This window comes from Balaenoptera borealis, assembly GCF_965194805.1.
Source record: "Balaenoptera borealis genome assembly, chromosome: 10".
Taxonomy (NCBI): domain Eukaryota; kingdom Metazoa; phylum Chordata; class Mammalia; order Artiodactyla; family Balaenopteridae; genus Balaenoptera; species Balaenoptera borealis.
In genome coordinates, this window is record NC_138874.1 from 57604050 (window position 1) to 57626535 (window position 22486).

The 22486-nt window shown below is 38.7% G+C and overlaps 1 protein-coding gene across 2 annotated transcripts in view; it reads right to left on the minus strand.

Moving 5' to 3' along the window:
- MICU1 (mitochondrial calcium uptake 1) overlaps window positions 1–22486 on the minus strand; it is a 215715-nt gene that overhangs the window by 35905 nt on the left and 157324 nt on the right. For both annotated transcript variants that reach the window (XM_082406888.1, XM_082406887.1), the window contains one exon: window positions 7129–7266. In XM_082406888.1, the coding sequence (XP_082263014.1) occupies window positions 7129–7266 (138 nt within the window). The remainder of the gene's footprint in view (window positions 1–7128; window positions 7267–22486) is intronic.

Here is a 22486-nt window from a genome sequence, read left to right on the forward strand (position 1 = left end):
TTTATCTTTTTGAGCAAAGAACTGTTCCAGGTGCCTTTTATAATCTTCCAGGGAATTGAAATTTTTTCTATTAAGATCTAAATAAGTGGAAATCCGAAGGTGCAATGTCTGGTGAACAGGGCAGATGAATTGGAACTTCCCAGCCAAACTGTAACAGTTTTTGCCTGGTCATCAAAGGAACATGCGGTCTTGCATTATCCTGATGGAAGATCATGTGTTTTCTGTTGACTAATTCTGGATGCTTTTCGTCAAGTGCTGCTTTCAGTTGTTCTAATTGGGAGCAGCACTTGTTGTAATTAATCGTTTGCTTTTCTGGAAGGAGCTCATAATAGAGGGCTCCCTTCCAATCCCACCATATATACACATCACCTTCTTTGGATGAAGACTGGCCTTTGGTGTAGTTGGTGGTGGTTCATTTCGCTTACCCCATGATCTCTTCCATTCCACATTATTGTACAGTATCCACTTTTCATCGCCCATCACAATTTGTTTTAAAACAGAACGTTTTTGTTATGTTTAAGTAGAGAATCACATGTGGAAATATGGTCAAGAAGGTTTTTTTTCGCTGAACTTTATGGAACCCAAACATCAAAGTGATTAACATAACAAGCTAGTGCAAATGACTACATTATTATGTGAATGCATTTATATGAAATTTCCAGAAAAGGCAAATCTATAGAGACAGAGGAAGATTTATGGTCATGTAAGGCTACGGCGGAAATGGGGACTGACTGCAAGCTAGCATGAGGGATCTTTTTGGGGTGATGGAAATCTTCTAAAACTACATTGCAGTGATGATTACCTAACTCTGTAAATTTACTAAAAATCATTGATGGGTAAATTGGTGAATTGTACACTTAAAATAATTTATATATACTTTATGATATACAGATTATACCTCAATAAAACTGTTAAAAAATAAAAAGCAGTTATAGTAGAATGAGAAGAGGGGGAAGGAAAATTTGGCTTCCTCTGGAGTCAGCTCTAAAGCCAGATATCTAGTGCTGACAGGCCATAGGTAGTACAAACACATTGTAATGTTGTTTCCTTGCCTTGTCTTTTAATTGGTCATAGCAAATCCATCTGCCAAGAATCAATCTAATTGCCTGAACTCCCTCTGTGGTCCATTAAAAAAATGTCTCCTTCCTTCTTCCTTATATGCTATGTTTCTCACCAATCTAATCTCTCATCTGCTCCATTTTCTGCTTAGTTTTTAAAAACATTTAAATTATTTTTACACCAGGTAATATATGTATATGGTACAAAATGTTATACAGTACCAAGTAATTCTTCCTTTCCCTCTGTCATCCAGTCTCCCTCCCTACATGTGGTCACTGTCACCAATTTCTTGGGTACCTTTTCAGAGATGCTTCTGTGCTTGTCTTGCTCCAATAAAGCATTTCCCCATTGCAAAGCCCAGACTTTTCTTCAACTGGTTGGTGTCTGGCAGCAGGGGGAAATTACACCATTTCCATTACTTGCATTTCTATAAGACTCTAATAGCCCTGAAACATCACTTTCTTCATATGTTCATTCCTCCTGCTGACAAAATATCAGTGACACCCACTATCAACTGGAAAGACCGCAAACTTCATAGCCTAGTATACAAAGTCCTCTACAATCTGATTCCATAATTCACCTTTCTAGCTATCTCACTAAGAACCTATAGGCTAGAGTATAGCAACACTGTTTTTCTTGTTTCCTCTAAACCTTTCTGCTTATTCAAATCATGGAGAATAAACAGTGACAATAAACAGGTTCATTAGTAGGAAGATTATGGACTCTGGAATGAGACAGTCCTGGCTTTGAATCCTAGTGCCACCTCTTAAGACACTGTGTGATCTCAGACAAATAACTAAGGCTCAGAAAAAGTATTTTTCATCTCAAAAATGGGGATTCTATCCACCAAGCAGGATGTGATAATTAGGGAGAAGATAAGTAAAATGCCTAGTACATAAAAAGTACTCAGTAAATAGTAGGGCAAAGTCCTTAGTAAGCTGGCAGGCTCATTACTACAGAGCCAGCGGCAGTGAATTTACTCTGTTATGCTCTGAAATACACTCTCTTCTCTGGTATGTGTAGGGCCTTGAGGGATAGGAAATAGGGAAAAGGTTGAGGTATATGAAACTAATTGTGTGTGTGGAAAACCAAAAATAAAATAGGGGAAAAATCCATAAAATTAAATCTCTTAATAGTAATTCACAGTTTAGTACTCCTTTGGGGGAAGTAAAGGTTTCAAAGCTAATCAGTAAAACAAAGCAAATCAGTAGAGTTCTAATCTTTTTTTAGTTTAACGGTCACACCTTGGGTGCTATACATAGTGGCTTTGGTGGGCACCCAATAATTGGAGTTAGAGTTTTTCAAGGGCTCTGCTAGCAATGTTTCTAGAATCTGATATCCTCTGAAGGCCACAATGTGGTTCAACTCTCAAATATCTGTGAGAATATGTGAACAGGGGAGCCCACATGAATATTATCCACAGAAAACATGAAAAGTTAATAATCTAATAGTTTTATTAAAATTGTTTGATAAGTACTAACCCTACTTAACGGCTAGTAGCAAGATTAATAAGCAATGCTATACACAAAGACTGTTGAGGATAGAGCTGTAAGAGGAAACACATAGCAAAAGCAAATACCTTTATAACCTCTGTTTGTCAAAATCCTACTCTGCCTTTCAGGCAAAGCTCAAATTGTACCTCCTCCAAGGTACAAGAATTCTTACTCAGTCTCTTCAGCTGGTTCTAATCTTTCTCATTGGTGCTCCCAAAAGATCTCATTATCTTTATTAGGGTACTTAATATACATTCATCAATGCATTTGACGAACATTTGCCTATGAAACATCGTATAGAGGATGGCAAAGATGAGTAAGACAGTGCTCTCAAGAGGCTCAAAGTTGAGTGAGTTGTCTTGTACCATAATTATTTATTATCTGTCTCCCTCCACTTGATGGCAGAGACTTGGTTTTGCTCATTCCTGTATTCCCAATATTTAGAAGAGTGCCTGGCACATGGTGGGTGCTCAATAAATACTGAATATGAAATTATATAGTTCTTTGCATACATCTATTTTTTACTAAACTATTACAGATAGGTGATGGTTTTATCTTTTATCTTTCTCACAGCACCTGGCTTTGTGTCTTGAACATAGCAATGTCTGCCACTGAACTGTAATTTTCAATTCATCCTTGAGTGGATTTGCTAAATTATTAAAGTTGCAGTTTCTGCACTCTTAATCATAGAGAACCGCCACTGTGAATTACACTTACGAAGTCTCAGAAAATTCTGTCTTTCTTTTAATGAGGAGAAGAAGGTAATTTGGAGGATGGAAAGTAAAAAAAAAGATAAAGTTGAGTCAGATTTGACCTAGAAGAAAAAGTCACAGAAAAAAGAGATATTGAGGGGAATGGGGACAATCTGATAGAGGATAGGGACTAAACTTTAAAACAAGGCAAAAACAAAACATGTTTCCCATAAAGCAAAAAAAGAAAGAAAGAGAAGAAAAATCTGTCTTTGTTAAATAAGAAACATGGCAGTTACTCAGAGCATGAATAGAGTAATTTTTCCAGGCATGGCAGGTTCCCCAATTCTTCCAGCTATTACTCAGGAACAAAACTAGAGACGCTGATGGAGCAGGCCTTTCCAGAGCAGTGGCTCGCAAGCCTAACTGCACATTAGAATCACCTGGGGAGACTTTTAAGAACTATTGATGCCTGGACCCACCCACTGAGCTTCTGATTCAGTTACTTTGAAGAGGGTTCCAACACCACATTTGTGAAAAATTCCCCAAGCGAGCCTACTGGGAGACCAGGTCTAAAGCACTGCTTTAGAGGAAGAGTATGGTTAGGAGAAATAGAATTTTGCTAGAGAAGGGACAAGATCTGTAATAGGAAGCCTTGGATTTTATTAGTCCAGACTCTGGGCGGATCATTAATTTCTCTTTCTCTCTGTCTCTGTATTTTCAAAGGCAAAATGAGATCTAACAAAGCTGTTAGAAACACAAAAAAGAAAAATGGCTGTGAAGCACTGCATGGTCATAAAGTAATACACAAATATTTATTTAATACCACCACTAGGACCTTCAATCTTTTAGGTCTGGTTTCATATTTTGTACAGAACCCCACAGAGAAAATGATTAACATGTGCCAAATGAAAACACATTTTCATGTTAACAAATCCAAAGTGGAACAAAAGAAGCAATTAGGAAGCAGACAGTGATCCCCCTATAATGGGAAATGGTCCCAGAGAGATGGGCTGGTAACCTTAGGAGCAAAGGCCCTTCATTAACTCTCATTTTAGTTAATTGCTGTGTTCACAAACTATTTAATCAACATGAGAGTACAATCAATCTTAATCTCCCTGCTAAGGCAGGCTAGAAATTCTGGGCCAGAAATAATTTAGCACCCCAGATTTTCATCATCTGACAAAATCTGTCCTTTCATTTCAGGGCTCTTTTGCAAGGTCTTCAGGTCCTAAATTAACTCCTGCCAAAGCTAAAATACTTTATTCCTTTAAGGGAGATGTCTCCAACAACCAATTTATTGCTTTTAAATATAAATTCACAACAAAACATGAATTAGCCTATCATGATATATAATTATTTTAAGGTCAAATCAATGCCTGGACTAAACTTTAAAAATAAGTCTGGTCAAAAGAAAGGAGTGTTCCCTATAAAATCCACCTGTATTTGCAATTAATTTTCTGAATTACAATTTCCAACAGATATGAGCTGGGTTTTAGGTAGTGTAGGAGTTCTCTCTGGAAGAAAAGCATTGTCCTCTGTCACTTTCTGTTAATGAGTCTTCCTCCACAGCCAAGGGAACACCTTGGGCTGGACTGAACTGAGAAGCTGACACTTTTTCTCAGAATCCAGCCTGTTCTCAGTTGCAGTCCACAGCCTGTTCAGAGGTCCGTTCAGCTTTTCAACATCCAAGACAAGGAGGAAAAAGTCTAGCTGATAAGAATTGTTTTCCACCAACTTGGGGCGATGCTATTCATGCAAGATTTCCTGCACGAAGACTAATAACGAAGAAAACTGAGACAAGCACTAGCAATCTTATTTCTTATTTTCAGTTACTGAGTCTTTAAAGCTTAGAGTCTGCATCTAGGACAAGGCTCTTCAATTCACGAGGCCAGGAATGTTAAGTGATTTGTCTAACGTCCACAGAAATCTCTGAGGTAGGACTTGAACTCATCTTCTAGCTCCATGTCTACCACACCACACTACCTTGGCAATCCCTCATGGAACATGTTTAGTGCCAGGTCAGTTTCCCAGTCACGGCCAAATGGTTAACTGTTGTCAGGTGGAAAGGGTACTGACTTGAGAATGAGATCTGGGTTCTAGCCCTTGCACTGCTCTCTCCGTGTGTGTGTGTGTGTGTGTGATCTTTAAGAGATCTGGCCTCTTTACTAGTTTCTGGTTCAGTTTGTTCATCCCACCCCCTGGAAAACCCCAGATGCGGACTCAGTTCTACCATCTGCCTCTTCCTGTACGAGGTACAGCTCTGGAGGGTGTCACAGAGCAGTGTTGACAAGTGTCATCACAAATCCATGGTCTGTAATCTCAGTGCTGCTCAAAAGAGGCCCAATCATCTCCTGAAATCTCTAATAATCTTATTCTCAATCTTTTTGCTTCTACGTTTGCTCCTTTCCAAACTACTCTTCATAAAGCAACCAGAGTCATCTCTTTAAACATACACACAACCATGCCATTTCACTGATCAAAACCCTTTAACAGCTTCTCTTTGCACTATGAATAGAACCCCAACTTGTTCCACACCTACAAGGTCCTGCATGTTCTTGCCCCCATCTCCCTCTCAGACCTCACCTCAGACCATTATCCTCTTTGTTAGTATGCTCCAACCACAACAGTCCCCTTTTAGTTCCTCACACATGCCAGATTGATCTTTCCTCCTGGTTATGGACTGAATGTTTGTGTCTCCCCCACCCCCCAAACTCACACACTGAAGCTTTAACCCCCACTGTGGCTATATTAGGAGATGGGGTCTCTAAGAAAATAATTAAGGATAAATGAGGTCACAAGGCTGGGGCCCTGATCCTATAGGATTAGTGTCCTTATAAGAAGACACATTAGAGAGCATGCTCTCTCTCTCTGCACAAACACTAAGATCATGTGAGGACATAGCAAGAAGATGGCTGTCTATAGGACAGGAAGAGAGCCCTCATTAGAAACCCAGTTTGCTGGCACATTGATCATGGACTTCTAGCCTCCAGAACTGTGAGAAAAGAAATTCCTGTTGTTTAAGCCACCCAGTCTGTAGTATTTTGTTATAGCAGCCTAAGCAGAGTAATACACTGCCTCAGAGTTTTAAACATATGCTATTCCTTCTTTCTGGAGCTTCCTCTCCGTTCTTCCTTCCTCTTTCCTTCTTTTCTACTTCCTTACTTCTTGTTCTAATATACCTTCCAATTGGACCACTGTAATAAAACAGCTCTCCGAAAGGTCATCATTTTACCAAAAACAATGGGTATTTATCATCTCATTTTACTGGACCGTTTTGGTCCCATATGACACTGTAGACCCCTTAGTTCATGAACACTCTTCTTCCTTGGCTTTGATTTCACTACTTCCTCTAGGTATTTCTCTAACCATTTCCTCAAGATTTCATTCTGGAGCTCTTTAAATGTTTGTGTTCTACTTGATCTTGCCCTTGGCTCATAGTTCTTTTCTGTTTAATATCCTCCTTGGGCAACTTCATCCATTCTTGTGGTTTTAATTCCAATAGTGTGTTGATGATTCCCAAATCTATCTCAGTCCTCTCAAGTAGATTTGAATATCCAATTGGCTGCTAAACATCTCTGCTTGGATAGTCCACAGGCATCTTAAACTCAAGATATCTACAAGTGAACTCTTTATCTCCCCCTGTAAACCAGCCTGTCTCTTTAAATTCGCAATCTCAGTTCATGGTGCCACCCGTGGTCTGAACAAAAAACCTGGGGTCATTTGGGGCTCTCCCCTCTTCCTCACTCACTGCTCTTTTTTTTTTTTCAGGTACCAGAGATAAATCAGTCATAATTAGTCATTATTTCACTCTCATTATGTTAGTGCCTTTGCAATAACAATATGCTCCCATGGTTCCTTTTCTTCCTCTAGGCAAAGATACCTACCTTTCCCTCTTTGAAGTGCTTCTTGAGCTGCTTCTGCATGGCAGTCAACTTCTTGGACTGCACCCCACTGTAGGCCAGCAGCATGCCACCAAACTGCCTCTCGGTGATTCTCCCATCCACAGGGTCATGGCGTTCAAACTGGGAAGGGAACAGAAAGAGTGTTCATGGGGTCAAATGGAAAGTACTCTGACATGGAATGCAGAATGATCAACTGTGTTGGATGGCAGAGAATAGCTGATGGCTGGGACCATATTTTGAACTATAATTCTCACCAAGATTTAAAAAAATCAGTCAGAAACAAAAGATTTGTGTTTTTTTTTTTTTAATGTATCTATTTTATTTATTTATTTTTGGCTGTGTTGGGTCTTCATTGATGTGCGTGGGCTTTCTCTAGTTGCAGCGAGCAGGGACTACTCTTCCGTTGAGGTACACAGGCTTCTCATTGTGGTGGCTTCTCTTGTTGCAGAGCACGGGCTCTAGCCGCACGGGCTTCAGTAGTTGTGGCACGTGGGCTCAGTAGTTGTGGCTTGCAGGCTCTAGAGCACAGGCTCAGTAGCTGTGGCGCATGGGCTTAGTTGCTCTGCGGCATGTGGGATCTTCCCCGACCAAGGCTTGAACCCTTGTCCCCTGCATTGGCAGGCAGATTCTGAACCACTGTGCCACCAGGGAAGCCCAAAAGATTTGTGTTCTTATTCCAGTTCTGCCACTAAGTTACCCAACTACTCTAAGCCTCAATTTCCTCACGGATAAAAAGAGCTGCTATAACATCTTATATACCTTCTAGATCAGGAGCTTCCTTGTGGGAATAAAAACCATGTTAAAACTCCATTCAAATTCATGAGTAATAGTATTAGTAATAAGTGCTCTCTGGATCATCCATGTCCCTGCTACTCAGAGAAAACTTAAAAGCTAATTATTACAAATTTGATCAATTATACATATGTAAAAGTCTTATCAGTTCCTTGATCTGTACGTAATATTGTTATACATTCAGACCTCTAAGCATTTCAAAGAAGAGTAGTGTTTTCAGGTTTCCCCCAAAATGGTAATCAAATGCTAGAACAACAACAGAGCTTGAAAAAAATGTATAGAGCGTAGGATGCCTCAATTAGACATGCATACGTATCATAAAGCTACTAAAAAATCATGAAGTGTATTTAAACATGCAGATGGAAAGGTTAAGTATAAAGGACCTCTAGCTAATCTAAGTGATATCAGAAAACTAAGATTTTCATTTAAAAATGGAGAGAAGGGGCTTCCCTGGTGGCACAGTGGTTAAGAATCCGCCTGCCAATGCAGGGGACACAGGTTCGAGCCCTGGTCGGGGAAGATCCCACATGCCGTGGAGCAACTAAGTCTGTGCGCCACAACTACTGAGCCTGCACTCCAGAGCCCGCGAGCCACAACTCCTGAAGCCCAGGTGCCTAGAGCCTGTGCTCTGCAACAAGAGAAGCCACCGCAATGAGAAGCCCACGCACTGCAACGAAGGTAGCCCCAGCTCACCGCAACTAGAGAAAGCCCATGTGCAGCAACAAAGACCCAACACAGCCAAAAATAAATAAATAAAATAAATTAAAAAAAATTAAAATGGAGAGAAGAAAGTTATCTCAATGCCAGCTGCAGTGTTAGTGATACTTATAAATGCATAAATAATAAAATGGTTAAAGATGGGCCCAGAAACCAATTAGAAAGCAAAACGATTTCAAGATGGTAAAATTTCCCCATGGTTTTATTGGAAAATATCAGTTACCAGGAAACTTTCAGATTCCTATGTGGCAGGGCATAATCCTCTTCTCCTAAGAGAGTTATATATAGACATAAGACATGGCCAAGTAAGGTCATGTCAACAAACATTTCCTGAATGTCTACTAGTTGTTTAGCAGTGTGTTAGTCATTGCGGAGTACTGGAAAGTAGAAGATTCAGTTTCTGTCCTTAGGAACTTCACCATCTAGTAACAGGATAAGATTTACACATAAGACACAAAATAAGGAAGTATGTAGTTAAGAATGACATTCTCTCTCAATTTTTTTTTTTTTTTTGGCTGCACCATACGGCATGCAGAATCTTAACTCCCCAACCAGGGATTGAACCAATGCCCCCTTTAGTGGAAGCGCAGAGTCCTAACCACTGGACCAGCAGGGAATTCCCCTCTCTGTTTTTATTTCCTCGGTTAGTTTGTTAAGTTGATATACACCTTAATTTGTCTCCTCACCGGTCAGACTATGTCAGTGAGCAAGACAAAAAATTACATTTTATCAACAGCAATCATTTACTGAAAATGTACTACGAGCCAGGTACTTCACCCATATATTCTTTCATTTAATCGCTGTAACAACCCTGTGGAGTAGATATTATGAGCTCCATTTTACAGATGAGAAAACTGAGTGAACATGAAGTTAGAGCTCGGAGTCAAACGAGGCTCTATCTGGATCCAAAGACTGTATCTCAATATCATACTATTTCCTCCTTTTAAGCAGTAGTACATATTCATCCTATAGGATAGCATTATGTTGTTCTGGATGAACTTATAAAGCAATGGGATTTAATCATATTTGAGTGAGAAGCAAAACTACTTCCAAAGAAATCAACTTCATCAATATTAAGTGAAAGCCTCACTTTTAACTCAACCACTCAGTACTTCATGTTTGTCATACCATCACTTCTACAGAGCTGATTAATTTGTGACAGTACCAGAAGTTTTCAGGATTTAAGTTTGATTTATGATTCAATTTACCATACTGAAACAAAATGGAGGACTGATAAAATTTTTGCAAATGGGAGTACTATCTGCAGTGTTTAAATCAGATTTTCAGTGAAATGTGATTCCCCGGCCAAAGTTGGGCTTCTTTAAAGCAAGCGAAGCAAAGCTATGGTCCTAGGCTTCAACAATTTAGGGTGCTCATTTTACCCTTAACTGGAAGATTTCACAGCTGTGGAGAAATCCCATACATTTGAACTAGATGAGTTAAGCTGTATCCTACAAGATGGATTCAAGGTTGCAATGTCTCTTTTCATAGCATTGGCAGCAGCAGCAGTGTGCTCGAGGCTTATGAAAGACTGCATTCATCTGCCCTCCACAGGTGCATAAAACCTCACCTCTGCTATGTTTCAAAGGCAGTAAAGACAATTTCCAGTGGACATCCCCAAGTAACAATTCCAGTGCTCAAATTAGCATTTTTACTAATGTTCTTTGAAAACACAGACTTATCTTTTTCTATCATTATTATTATTGTTAATATTTTGATGTGGTTGGAACCTGAAACGGCTTAAAAACTATAAAACTCAGCTCCATGCAGTATAGCCCACTTCAAAGTTTACTACCTCCTCTGTAATTTGATTTGGGGCAGCACTGAAGACCTACTAGGCTAGGGAGCTTTAAGAGTCGTTTCTCAAGGACCTGCATTATGGCTAAATTTTCAAGGGCAATAGCTAGATATCATGTGGCACCATATGAATGTAATTCCCAAGGTCATGAGAGGGTCTTTGGGGAAAGATGTAGGTTATTGCAAAATTAAGACAGTGTAGAAAGCTCCTAATTGTATATCTGGAGGCAATTCATATGATTGGCTTGTATTTTATTTACCAAATATTGATTGTGCCTCTTAAGTTCCACTTCAATGACAATTAAGAAATTCCATTCTGTTTGATCCTGTGGCACAGAATGTGTGTGTTCCAGGACACCACCCACAATTTTCATTGCTCTTTCAGACTATACTACAAAGCTACAGTAATCCAAACAGCATACTGGCATGAAAACAGACGTAAAGATGAATGGAACAAAATAGAGAGCCCAGAAATAAACCCACACACCTGTGGTTAACTAATCTATGACAAAGGGGGCAAGAACATACAACAGAGAAAAGACCATCTCTTCAATAAGTGGTGCTGGGAGAACTAGGCACATGGAGAACAAAGAGATTAGAACATTCCCTCATACCATACATAAAAATAAACTCAAGATGGTTTAAAGACTTCAACGTAAGACCTGAAACCATAAAACTCCCAGAAAAAAAAAGTTTGACATAAATTGTAACAATATTTTCTTGGATCAGTCTCCTAAGGCCAAAGGGGGGAAAAAAAAAAAAAACAACCAACGGAACTAATCAAACTTAAAATATTTGTAAATGATGAGACCAACAAGGGATTAATATCCAAAATATACAAACCGTCCATACACGTCAGTATCAAAAAAACCCAAACAACCCAATCAGAAAATGGGCAGAAGACCTGAATAGACATTTTTCCAAAGAAGACATACAGATGGTTAACAGGCACATGAAAAGATGCTCAACACCGCTAATTATCAGAGAAATGCACAAATTGAAACCACAATGAGGTATCACTTCCCACTTGTCGGACTGGCTATCATCAAAACATTTACAAATAAATGGTAGAGAACGTGTGGAGAAAAGGGAACCCTCCTCCTATACTGTTGGTGAAAATGTAAATTGGTGCAGCCACTATGGAAACAGTATGGATGTTCCTTAAAAAACTAAAAACAGAAGTATCATATGACCCATCAATTCCACTCCTGGATATATATCTGGAAAAAATGAAAATACTAATTCAAAAGATACATGCAACCCAATGTTCATACCAGCACTATTTACAATAACCAAGACATGGAAGCAACTCATGTGCCCATCAATAGATGACTGGATTAAGAAGATGTAGTACATATATGCAATGGAATACTACTCAGCCATAAAAATAAGAATGAAATATAGTCATTTGCAGCAATGTGGGTAGACCTAGAGAACATTATATTTAGTGAAATAAGTCAGAGAAAGACAAATACTGTATGATATCACTTATATGTGGAATCTAAAAATGATACAAATGAATATATATACAGAACAGACACAGACCCAAAGATATGGAAAACAAACTTATGGTTACCAAAGGGGAGAGGAAAGGAGGGAGGGACAAATTAGGGGAATGGGCTTAACAGATACAAACTACTATGTATAAAATAGATAAACAATAAGGATATACTGTATAGGACAGGGAATTATACCCATTATCTCGTAGTAACCTATAATGGAGTGTAACCTGCAAAAATACTGAATCACTGTGCTGTACACCTGAAAAGAACACAATATTGTAAATTGACTATACTTCAATAAAACTAAAAAAAAAAAAAAAGAAATTCCATTCTGTTGGATCCTGTGGCACAGAACGTGTGCATTCCAGCACACCACTCACCATCTGCATTGCTTCTTTGAGTCTAGGAAGAGAAATGAACAACTTTAGCATTTTCTCTTCTGTGCCACTGCCACTTTCTCAAATGGATATAAGCTGCTGGCTCCCTGTTGTTTCCCCAGGGGGCTGCAGGGCAGGCAAAGAGGGGTCAGAGGAGAGGAGCCAAAAGACTGTCTGCAAGATTTTTCCTGGCTTCTTGTTCCCACCCTTGCCCCTTGTTGAGAGAAAGAACAGCTTTTTGGAAGGACAGATGGTCTATATATCCATTAGCATCTAGAGATGAAATGATTTAAGGAAGAAGGGAAGTCAGGAAGAGAAGAAAACATGTATTATAAACAAAGGCCAAAATAAGACTAGAAAAATAGTAAAAGGAAAAAGAAATCAGTATCTGCAAGTGGGTCTTGATTTATTAAAGTCTTTTGAAGTTAATATATTTCAACAAATGTAAACGTCAACCTTATTCTCTTTCACAAAATTATGTTTCAGGAGACTCTATCCCTCAGAGTAAATCCTGCCCTTTTACAAGTATTTCAGAATGATAATTTTCTTCATAGGTTTTTTCTAGCTTCTGAACTGTATGATTCAAGTAATGCATAGTAATCTTAAGCCACTGAGCTGAATATATCTATGTTTTTCAATCTGACAGTATTTGGCTTTTGAGATCTGAACCATGTCACTGCTGCTACTACCAGGAGTCTCAGAAAAACTGTTTTGCCCATCAGGAGGAAAAATGATTACAGGCAAAGTTCTCTACTGCAAACCACCCAGTGAGCATAACATACATTCCACAGTTTGAATATGAAATCTATGTTTCTACAAAATTGGCAATGGACATCAGAGAGCCCCAGGTCAAACTGCCTGGAGCCTGAATTTTCTTGATCTTTAATTATAAGATGCATCTTCACTGTCAACCCTAATATGATTGTCTTTTGGCTAAGGAAGAAGGCCTACAATTTGGAATGAAGGCAACATGGTTCAGTGCCCTGAGCAAGGACCAAAACAATCCATTAGCATCTGGGACCATGAGGTTATAGATTACCAAACTAAGCTGCTTGACTCTTCTACTTCAAATCCAAGGATTCTTTCCATTTAAAATGGTTTTTAAGGGACCTCCCTGGTGGTGCAGTGGTTAAGAATCCGCCTGCCAATGCAGGGGACACGGGTTCGATCCCTGGTCTGGGAAGATCCCACACGCTGCAGAGCAACTAAGCCCATGTGCCACAACTACTGAGCCTGCACTCTACAGCCCGTGAGCTACAACTACTGAGCCCGCATGCCCCAACTACTAAGCCCACGCGCCGCAACTACTGAAGACCGCGTGGCTAGAGCCCGTGCTCCACAAACGAGAAGCCACCGCAATGAGAAGCCCGCACACCACAACAAAGAGTAGCCCCTGCTTGCCGCAACTAGAGAAAGCCTGTGCACAGCAATGAAGACCCAGTGCAGCCAAAATAATGCAATAAATTAATTAATTAATAAAAAAATTAAGATAAACAGGCAGAGGGGAGTCAGTGCCTTGGGGTTGAAAACAGAGCAGGCAGCTGTGTATAGTCATAATTTCAATCCTGTACAGTAATATAGGATTATCTCACTTAATTAAGAAAGTTCATGCTGGAGAGCAAATCAAGTGACTAAAAGACATGTGTACCAATCACACAGACCAGAAAAAGATTAATTTTCCAGTCTGAGAGTAAAAATTAGGAAGATAACAAGACTGATGTATGAAGTTAATACAGGATAATAAACATCATCATATTTGACTAAGGGTGTTGGAGAAAAATATTTTAAATCTGGAACAAAGGGATTCAAGGTTTGATAAGTTTGGGTTTCATTCCATACAAGGTAATATATTTAAATGACTAAGAATACAGGCTTTAGAATCAGCAAGGCCTCGGTCTGAATTTCAGCTTGAACACATACTTGCTGCTGTGACTTACTCCCTCTAAGGCTTCAAAATCTTCCCACTAAAAAATAGAGATAATATTCACAACCTCAAAGTGCTGTAAGGATTAAATGGGATAATGTATGTAAAGAAATTAGTCCAGAGTTTGGCGCATAGTTAGAGTTCCAATAAATGTAGCAATTAATATTCTTATCACCATGATATCACTTCTCAGGAAAGTGCCTCAATTGATTATTCTGTTCTTAGTAGGTATTAATTAAATTCAACGTACTAGGTCTCACTTTGCTTTTCATAATTGCTTTTGGCCAGTCTCTGTTTACAGAATACTACTTTCATATATGAAGAGCAGAAAAAGTGAATGCAACAAATTTTATTTATTATTCAACACAACAGAATAATTTCAAGATTAAACTACTTAGAGGTGGCTGAAGCAGAACAACTTAATAAGTCCTGTAATCTGGCCATATATTACTAGACAGAAAACTTCCATAAAGGAGGTGCTCAATAAATATGTAGCAAGTGAACAGAGACAGAACACCAGAAAATTAATTCACAGCACTCTGTCCTACTGTTGAGAGGATTTCCTATCTGAGGCAAGGATTACCTCTCCATTTCTCCCTTAATACCTACTTCCACGATATTGATTTCTGTAAGAATACGCTCGAGAATGTCTTTTTTTTTTTTTTTTTGGCCTCACCTGAGGCTTGTGGGATCTCAGTTCCCCAAACCAGGGATTGAACCCGGGTCACAGCAGTGAAAGCCCAGAATCCTAACCACTAGACCACCAGGGAACTCCCGAGAATGTCATTAAATATGGCTAATCAGTAACATATTTGAGTTCTTATTAACTTGCCAGGTGCTGTCCTAGGAACTTACCTTATGCAATCCTCACAATGTTATATAACAGGTATTATTATTATTATTGTTGTTGTTTTATTTTATAGACATGGACACAAAAGCAGAGAGAAGTTAAATAACTTGCTCACACAGTTAGTCTGGGGAGAAACTTCTCTCTGGTCTCAATCAAAACAGTTGATTTGTTTTCTTATCTTAAAGGTACCAACAATCATGTTTCCTTTCTTATCCTGGTTACTAAAAGTTTAGAGTCAAGTTTGTGGCCCCCCTCTAATAAAAACAGGAATTTATGACATATTTTTGATAATCTTACTCCTGGCTTTCTCTCAACCTTCTTCCATCTTTTTTTTTTTTTAAGATTTATTTATTTATTTATTTTATTTATCTCTGGCTGCATCGGGTCTTAGTTCTGGCATGCGGGATCTTAGTTGAGGCATGTGGGAGCTTTTGTTGTGGCGCCCGGGCTCTTTGTTGCTGCGCACCAGATTCTCTCTAGTTGTGACATACAGGCTCCAGGGTGCATGGGCTCTGTAGTTTGCGGCACGCAGGCTCTCTAGCTGAGTTGCGCTAGCTCAGTAGTTGTGGCACATGGGCTTAGTTGCCCTGTGGCATGTGGGATCTTAGTTACCTGACCAGGGATTGAACCCGGGTCCCTTGCATTGTAAGGTGGATTCTTTATCACTGGACCACCAGGGAAGTCCCAACCTTCTTCCATGTTTTAACTTTCATTTTTCAGCAAGTTTTATTTTTTGTCTCACTGAATGTATTCTTTAAGCCTTTCTTAAATCATTTTTGAACAAAGCAGGATATAAAAAATAGTGTTGGACATCTAGGTTTTTTCAATTTTTGGTTATAATAAATATCACCACTGGGATAAACTTTTTCTGTATTTATTTTTTCATCATTATTTTGGGGTTGATCTCTAGAAATGAATTATGAAATAAAAATCTATAGGCTCTTACAATTTTTTATTATGAAGTATTTGATATATACAAAATAATATATATAATAGACAAGTCATGAAGCATAATAAAAAAAACCACCCATGAACCTACCACTAATCTGAGGGAGGAAGCATTAGAACGAACAGTTGAAGCTCATCCCTCTGCCTCCCCTAAGAGGTAACCACCACTGGACTTCTTTCTCTATTGTCTTGTTATTTTTGTTTAGTTTAAAACACGTTTGTGTCCTTAAACAATATTATTTATTTCTTCTTGCTTTTGAACTTTATAAAATGGTATCATGCTGGATGTACTCTTCTGCGATTTGCTTTTTTTCAATCAACATTATATTTCTAGAATTCATCCATGTTGCTACATTTAAGCATGCTTCTTTCATTTTTACTCTACTATAGATTTCTATTATTTGAAAATACCAGTATTTATCAGCTTTCCTATAGATGGACATCTGAGTTATTGTCAGCCTTTTGCTATTATGAATATTCTTATACCAGTGTCCTGGTGAAACAGTAACAAGAGTTCCAAGTCTAGGGTATATATCTAGAAGTGGAACTGCTGGCTTATCAAGATAATATCTAATTATTTTCCAAAAGAATCACACCAATACTTTTATCAGCCATGTATAAGAGCTCCCATTGCTTCACACCTTCACCAGTACTTGGTACTGTCAGACTTTTAGTTTTTTGCCAATCTAGTGTGTGTAAAAATGGTAGGTATAGGGCTTCCCTGGTGGCGCAGTGGTTAAGAATCCGCCTGCCAGTGCAGGGGACACGGGTTCGAGCCTGCAAGCCACAACTACTGAAGCCCACACGCCTAGAGCCCGTGCTCTGCAACAAGAGAAGCCACTGCAATGAGAAGCCCGCGCACTGCAATGAAGAGTAGCCTCCGCTCACCACAACTAGAGAAAGCCGGAGCAGCAACAAGGACCCAACTCAGCCAAAAATAAATAAATAAATAAATGTATTAAAAAAAAAAAAAAAAGAATCACTTGGAGATATCTTCGAGCTATGTTTCAAAAAAAATGGTAGGTATAAACTCTTGAATGCTTTTGATATATATTGCCTAATTGATCTCCAGAAAGATGTATCAATTTATAATCTTAATAGTATAGTAGAACACCCTTGACAACATCAAGTATAATTTTTAAAAATCTTTGCTAGAATAAAAATGGTAACCCATTTTAATTAGTATTTCTTTGATTACTAGTGAGGCTGACCATTTTTCAAACGTGTACTGCTCATTTCTATTTCTTCCACTGAATTTTTTATGTTCCTTGCCTGTTTACTTACAGAAGTGCGGATATTTGTCTCATTAATTTATAAGATTAAAAATATTTGCCCTTAATTAATACAGTATAAATTTTTTTACCCAGTTTGTCCATCTTTTAATTTTGCTTAAGTCCGTTTTATGTACAGAAGTTTTAAATCTTTATTGTGGTGAAACGCATGGATCTTTCTCTCCGCAACTTGTTTCACTGGTTTATATCTAGCAACTCTTTCCTTGTTAGATAAGAGGCTAACTAAGTATTGACTTATCATTTCTTCATTTAAAAAAAGGAAACGTAACCTAAAATATTAAAACATATTCCTCAGTGTCTATCAATGAAAGTGATTAAATCCTCAGAACAAAAGCTAAGTTTGTTTTAAAAAGTCCTCCAGACACTGAGTGAAGTAAGTCAGACAGAGAAAGACAAATATCATATGATATTGCTTATATGTGGAATCTAAAGAAATGGTACAAATGAACTTATTTACAAAACAGAAATAGAGTCACAGATGTAGAAAACAAACCAATGGTTAACAAGGGGGAAGGGGGGGAAAAGATAAATTGGGAGATTGGGATTGACATATACATACTACTATATATAAAATAGATAACTAATAAGAACCTACTGTATAGCACAGGGAACTCTACTCAATACTCTCTAATGACCTACATGGGAAAAGAATCTTAAAAAGATTGGATATGTGTATATGTATAACTGATTCACTTTGCTGTACAGCAGAAACTAACACAACATTGTAAATCAACTATACTCCAATAAAAATTAATTAAAAAAATAAAATCAACTGGGAATCTTTAAAAAAAACCCCAATAAATAAATAAATTAAATTAAATTAAAGTAAAGTAAAATCCTCCAGTCTGCTGACTTTTTTTTAAACTAGTCTTAATGTTTGGGAATTTAGACTAAAATGGGGTCATTTAAGCCTAACTTAACCCAATTCTCCTTATTGAGGGAATAAGCTCAAGGAAATTCACTCCAGTTAACTTCCTTTTTTTGTTTAAAGGTATATAATCAGCTATGGAGTGATGGAGAAAGCAAGAAAAAAGTAGTTCAGTTCCAAAGAAAAGAAGGTCTAAAAGGACTTAGTTAGAAAAATTCCTCAGGTTGTTAAAGAATAATCCATTCTCTATCATTCATAATAGCAAATACTTATATAGCACTTATTATGTGCCAGATCCTGTTCTAAGTGCTTTCCATACACTAACTCACACAGCATTTTGAATTATACAAAATTTGTGCGGTTATTTTTTCCTAAGATATGACCTTGATCAATATGAACAAGCCCCAAATTCTGGCAAAGTTAACAGCTATTTAATATTCCAATCAATCTATGAAGTTAGTGTTTCCACATGGAATTGCTATATCACGTTAGTCTCAAACTATTTTTTTCTCTAAGGTAACTCTTTCAGCAAGCAGTAGATCTTACCATATCCAATTTCTGCTTTCAACAACCATTTTATTCTAAATCACAGCAACATGAAAAAAACCTTAGTCTTGGCACTATATATTCCTTTGAGATTTGAGGCCCAACATTATTCAGAGTTCAAGGACATTCTTCTTTTCATGAGATCACAAGAGTTTTGGAAAACAGAAAGACTATCTATTGTAAAAAAATATAAAAGCTCCAATTTTAGGAGATAAGAACCAAGGATTAATCGTGGTAGGAAAGCAAAGTGCTATTTTTTCTCATTTGAGTGTCAAGTTTGTTTTCCTCTGACTTCATTATTTCTGCAGATAGCTCTCTGGGATCTACTGTCTAGCTGAAAATACAACATATTTCCATACTGCTTTTGTCCGAGCATTGCTGACAGTATGTCAGCACTCAGAAAAAAGTTGGAAGTTTAGCGTGTTCATTACTTGACACCTAATGACCACTATAAAAGGCCTGATGTGCTGATTTTACCTATAGGTGTAGTGAACTGGAAGGCAGGAGCCAGTGTGAAAAGCTGTTAAAAAATAATGATGACAGTTAAGACATACAGTTTACTCTGGGCTTGGTGTATTCATAGTTGATCACTTCCTCATCACAGTGAATGACTGAATAAAGAAAAATAAAAGCCTCAGCAAAATATTAGCAAACCCAATCCAGCAATATATAAGAGGGATTAAATACTATGACCAAGTGAAATATATCCCATAAATGATAGGATAGTTTAACAACTGAAAGTCAATGAAGGTAAGACACATTAAGAAAATAAAGGTCAAAAACTACATAATCAAAAAAAAAAATGGGGAGAGAGGCAAACATTTCTTCTTGCTACCATTTTCATATGAGAATACGGGTAATTTCTCCCACTTCCATAATGGGAGAAAAACTCTCTAGGTCAGCAGACTTACTGCTTGCCAGCAGCAATTACTGGCAAATGATCAGAATATCAAAACTTGCCTAACAGAGGCAAGGAGGATATACATTTTTAGTGGGTCCCAGTGAAACAGCAGGGAAGGGGGCAGAGCACAACTTTTAAAAGAATGACAGAGCCGTTGAGGATATGACAAAGACTGGTTAGAACCGGTTAGGTCCAAGATGGCATAAGATTTGACTTCCAGTGGACCTTAAGCCTCATTATACGCTCATTGTACTATGTTAGCATGTTAAGTGACACACCCACCAGCACCATGACAGTTCCAAGGCTGACCATAAAAGGCCAAAAAGTGGGCAGTGGCCCAATTCCTGGAAATCTCTGCCCCTTCCCCAAAATCGTTGGAATAATCCTCTTACTTGTTAGCCTATGAAATTACCCAGCCCATAAATACCAACCACCCCATGTTTCGGGGCCTCTCACACTCTGTCTGTGAAGTGTGTTTCTCCCAAGGCCGTTCTAGCCTTTTGAGATGGACTGCATTCTGTCTATGGAATGTGTATCTCTCTAAATAAATCCCACTTCTTACCTATCACTTTGTCTCTCACTGAATTCTTTCTGCAATGAGACATAAAGAACCTGAGCTTCATTAAGTCCTGAGACCAGGTGTGTGATCTCAATTAAAAGACAGTGGGTTCAAATCCCAATCTGAGGGCTTCCCTGGTGGCGCAGTGGTTAAGAATCTGCCTGCCAATGCAGGGGACATGGGTTCGAGCCCTGGTCCGGGAAGATCCCACATGCTGCGGAGCAACTAAGCCCGTGCACCACAACTACTGAGCCTGTGCTCTAGAGCCTGCGAGCCACAACTACTGGGCCTATGCACCTAGAGCCTCCACTCGAAGCAACTAAAGAAAGCCCACGTGCAGCAACAAAGACCCAACGCAGCCAAAAAAAAAAAAAGTCCCAATCTGAGTTGTGTGGTTTTCACCAGAATGATGCAAATTAGCCATCAACTCACTAAAATATGCAATATAAACTCCCCCAAGCTGTGTTGATTATGTACCTAATGTTTTTTGATAACAATAAAATATAAACATAAAGCCTTTCTATGGCAAGAAAAATTCAATCAATTTTAGACATTCTGTATTCTAAAGGAGTCTTTCATCATCTGTGAAAGGATTTGGAATACCTCATGGCTCTAGGGAAAGGACTTTGTTTTATGCTAAGCATTTGGGTTTTTCTTTATCTTCTCTGTCTGGGATGTTGTTCCCCCTTCTTATCTATATGTACAAACCCTGTCCTTTCTTGAACTTAACCTCTCTTTTTGGCCCTACTGATTATTCCAAAACACACTTGATTTTCCTGAGTTTTCTGAAATCTTACAATAGGTAAGGTCTAGGCTTCATAGAAGAAAATAATTTGCATTATATTTTCCTTTCTTTTTTGAAAGTACATATATCTCTCATAACATTATACACTTCTTTTTATTTTATTTATTTATTTATTTTGGCTGTGTTGGGTTTTTGTTGCTGCGCGTGGGCTTTCTCTCTAGTTGCGGCGAGCGGGGGCTACTCTTTGTTGCGGTGCACGGGCTTCTCATTGCAGTGGCTTCTCTTGTTGCAGAACACAGGCTGTAGGTGCATGGGCTTCAGTAGTTGCAGCACGCAGGCTCAGTAGTTGTGGCTTGCGGGCTCTAGAGTGCAGGCTCAGTAGTTGCTGCGAACGGGCTTAGGTGCTCCGCAGCATGTGGGATCTTCCTGGACCAGGGATCGAACCTGTGTTCCCTGCATTGGCAAGTGGATTCTTAACCATTGCGCCACCAGGGAAGTCCCTAACATTATACACTTCTTGAAGGAAGAGTCCATGCCTTGTATTTTTTACTATGTCATAGCCAGAGCTGGGCCACACAGCATGTGCTCAATAAATAATTTTGGTTGGCTGATTAAATCTCTGCCTCATTTATAAGACTCACCTACAATTCTTTACTTATCATCCAGTAGGAACCTAAGACACCCTTTTCAGCCTACACTCTTGAATACCGAAGGAAAGACTGTGCCACTACTCTAGAACTGTAATTATTCCCAGGGGGAGAAAAAAAATCCTAACATTGCCCCTAGAGTTTCAAGGATATGATTAGCCGTGGCCTCTGCTATGAAGCTCCATTTGCTCCTTTACCTGAGTCCAGTCACACATAAAATTTCTCAATAATATTCAGTTTGCCTCTAACAAACTAAAAGAAACAATAAAAATAGGTAGGTAAATCAATAAGCACACAGGAGGATGCAGACAAGATAGGCAATGCCAGACTCTGTAGGCCAAAATAATTTGTACTCAGAGTCTGAGAACTATGCTGGAATGATAAATTAGTTGAGAACGGCAGGTACATTTATTCATTCAAGTAAAAACCACAAAAACCCATCAGTAAAGTTTCCCTTCTTCTGTCACTTGGTATTAAAAAACTACTATATCGGGCTTCCCTGGTGGCGCAGCGGTTGAGAATCTGCCTGCCAATGCAGGGGACACGGGTTCGAGCCCTGGTCTGGGAAGATCCCACATGCCGCGGAGCAACTGGGCCCGTGAGCCGCAATTACTGAGCCTGCGCGTCTGGAGCCTGTGCTCCGCAACGGGAGAGGCCGCGATAGTGAGAGGCATGCGCACCGCGATGAAGAGTGGCCCCCGCTTGCCACAACTGGAGAGAGCCCTCGCACAGAAACGAAGACCCAACACAGCCATAAATAAATAAAAATAAATTTTAAAAAAAAACTACTATATCATGAATATTCATAAAATTCAAGCCAGGGTAGATGTCATAAAATCATTATAGTCACACTTCAGTCCATTAGGAAAATGAGA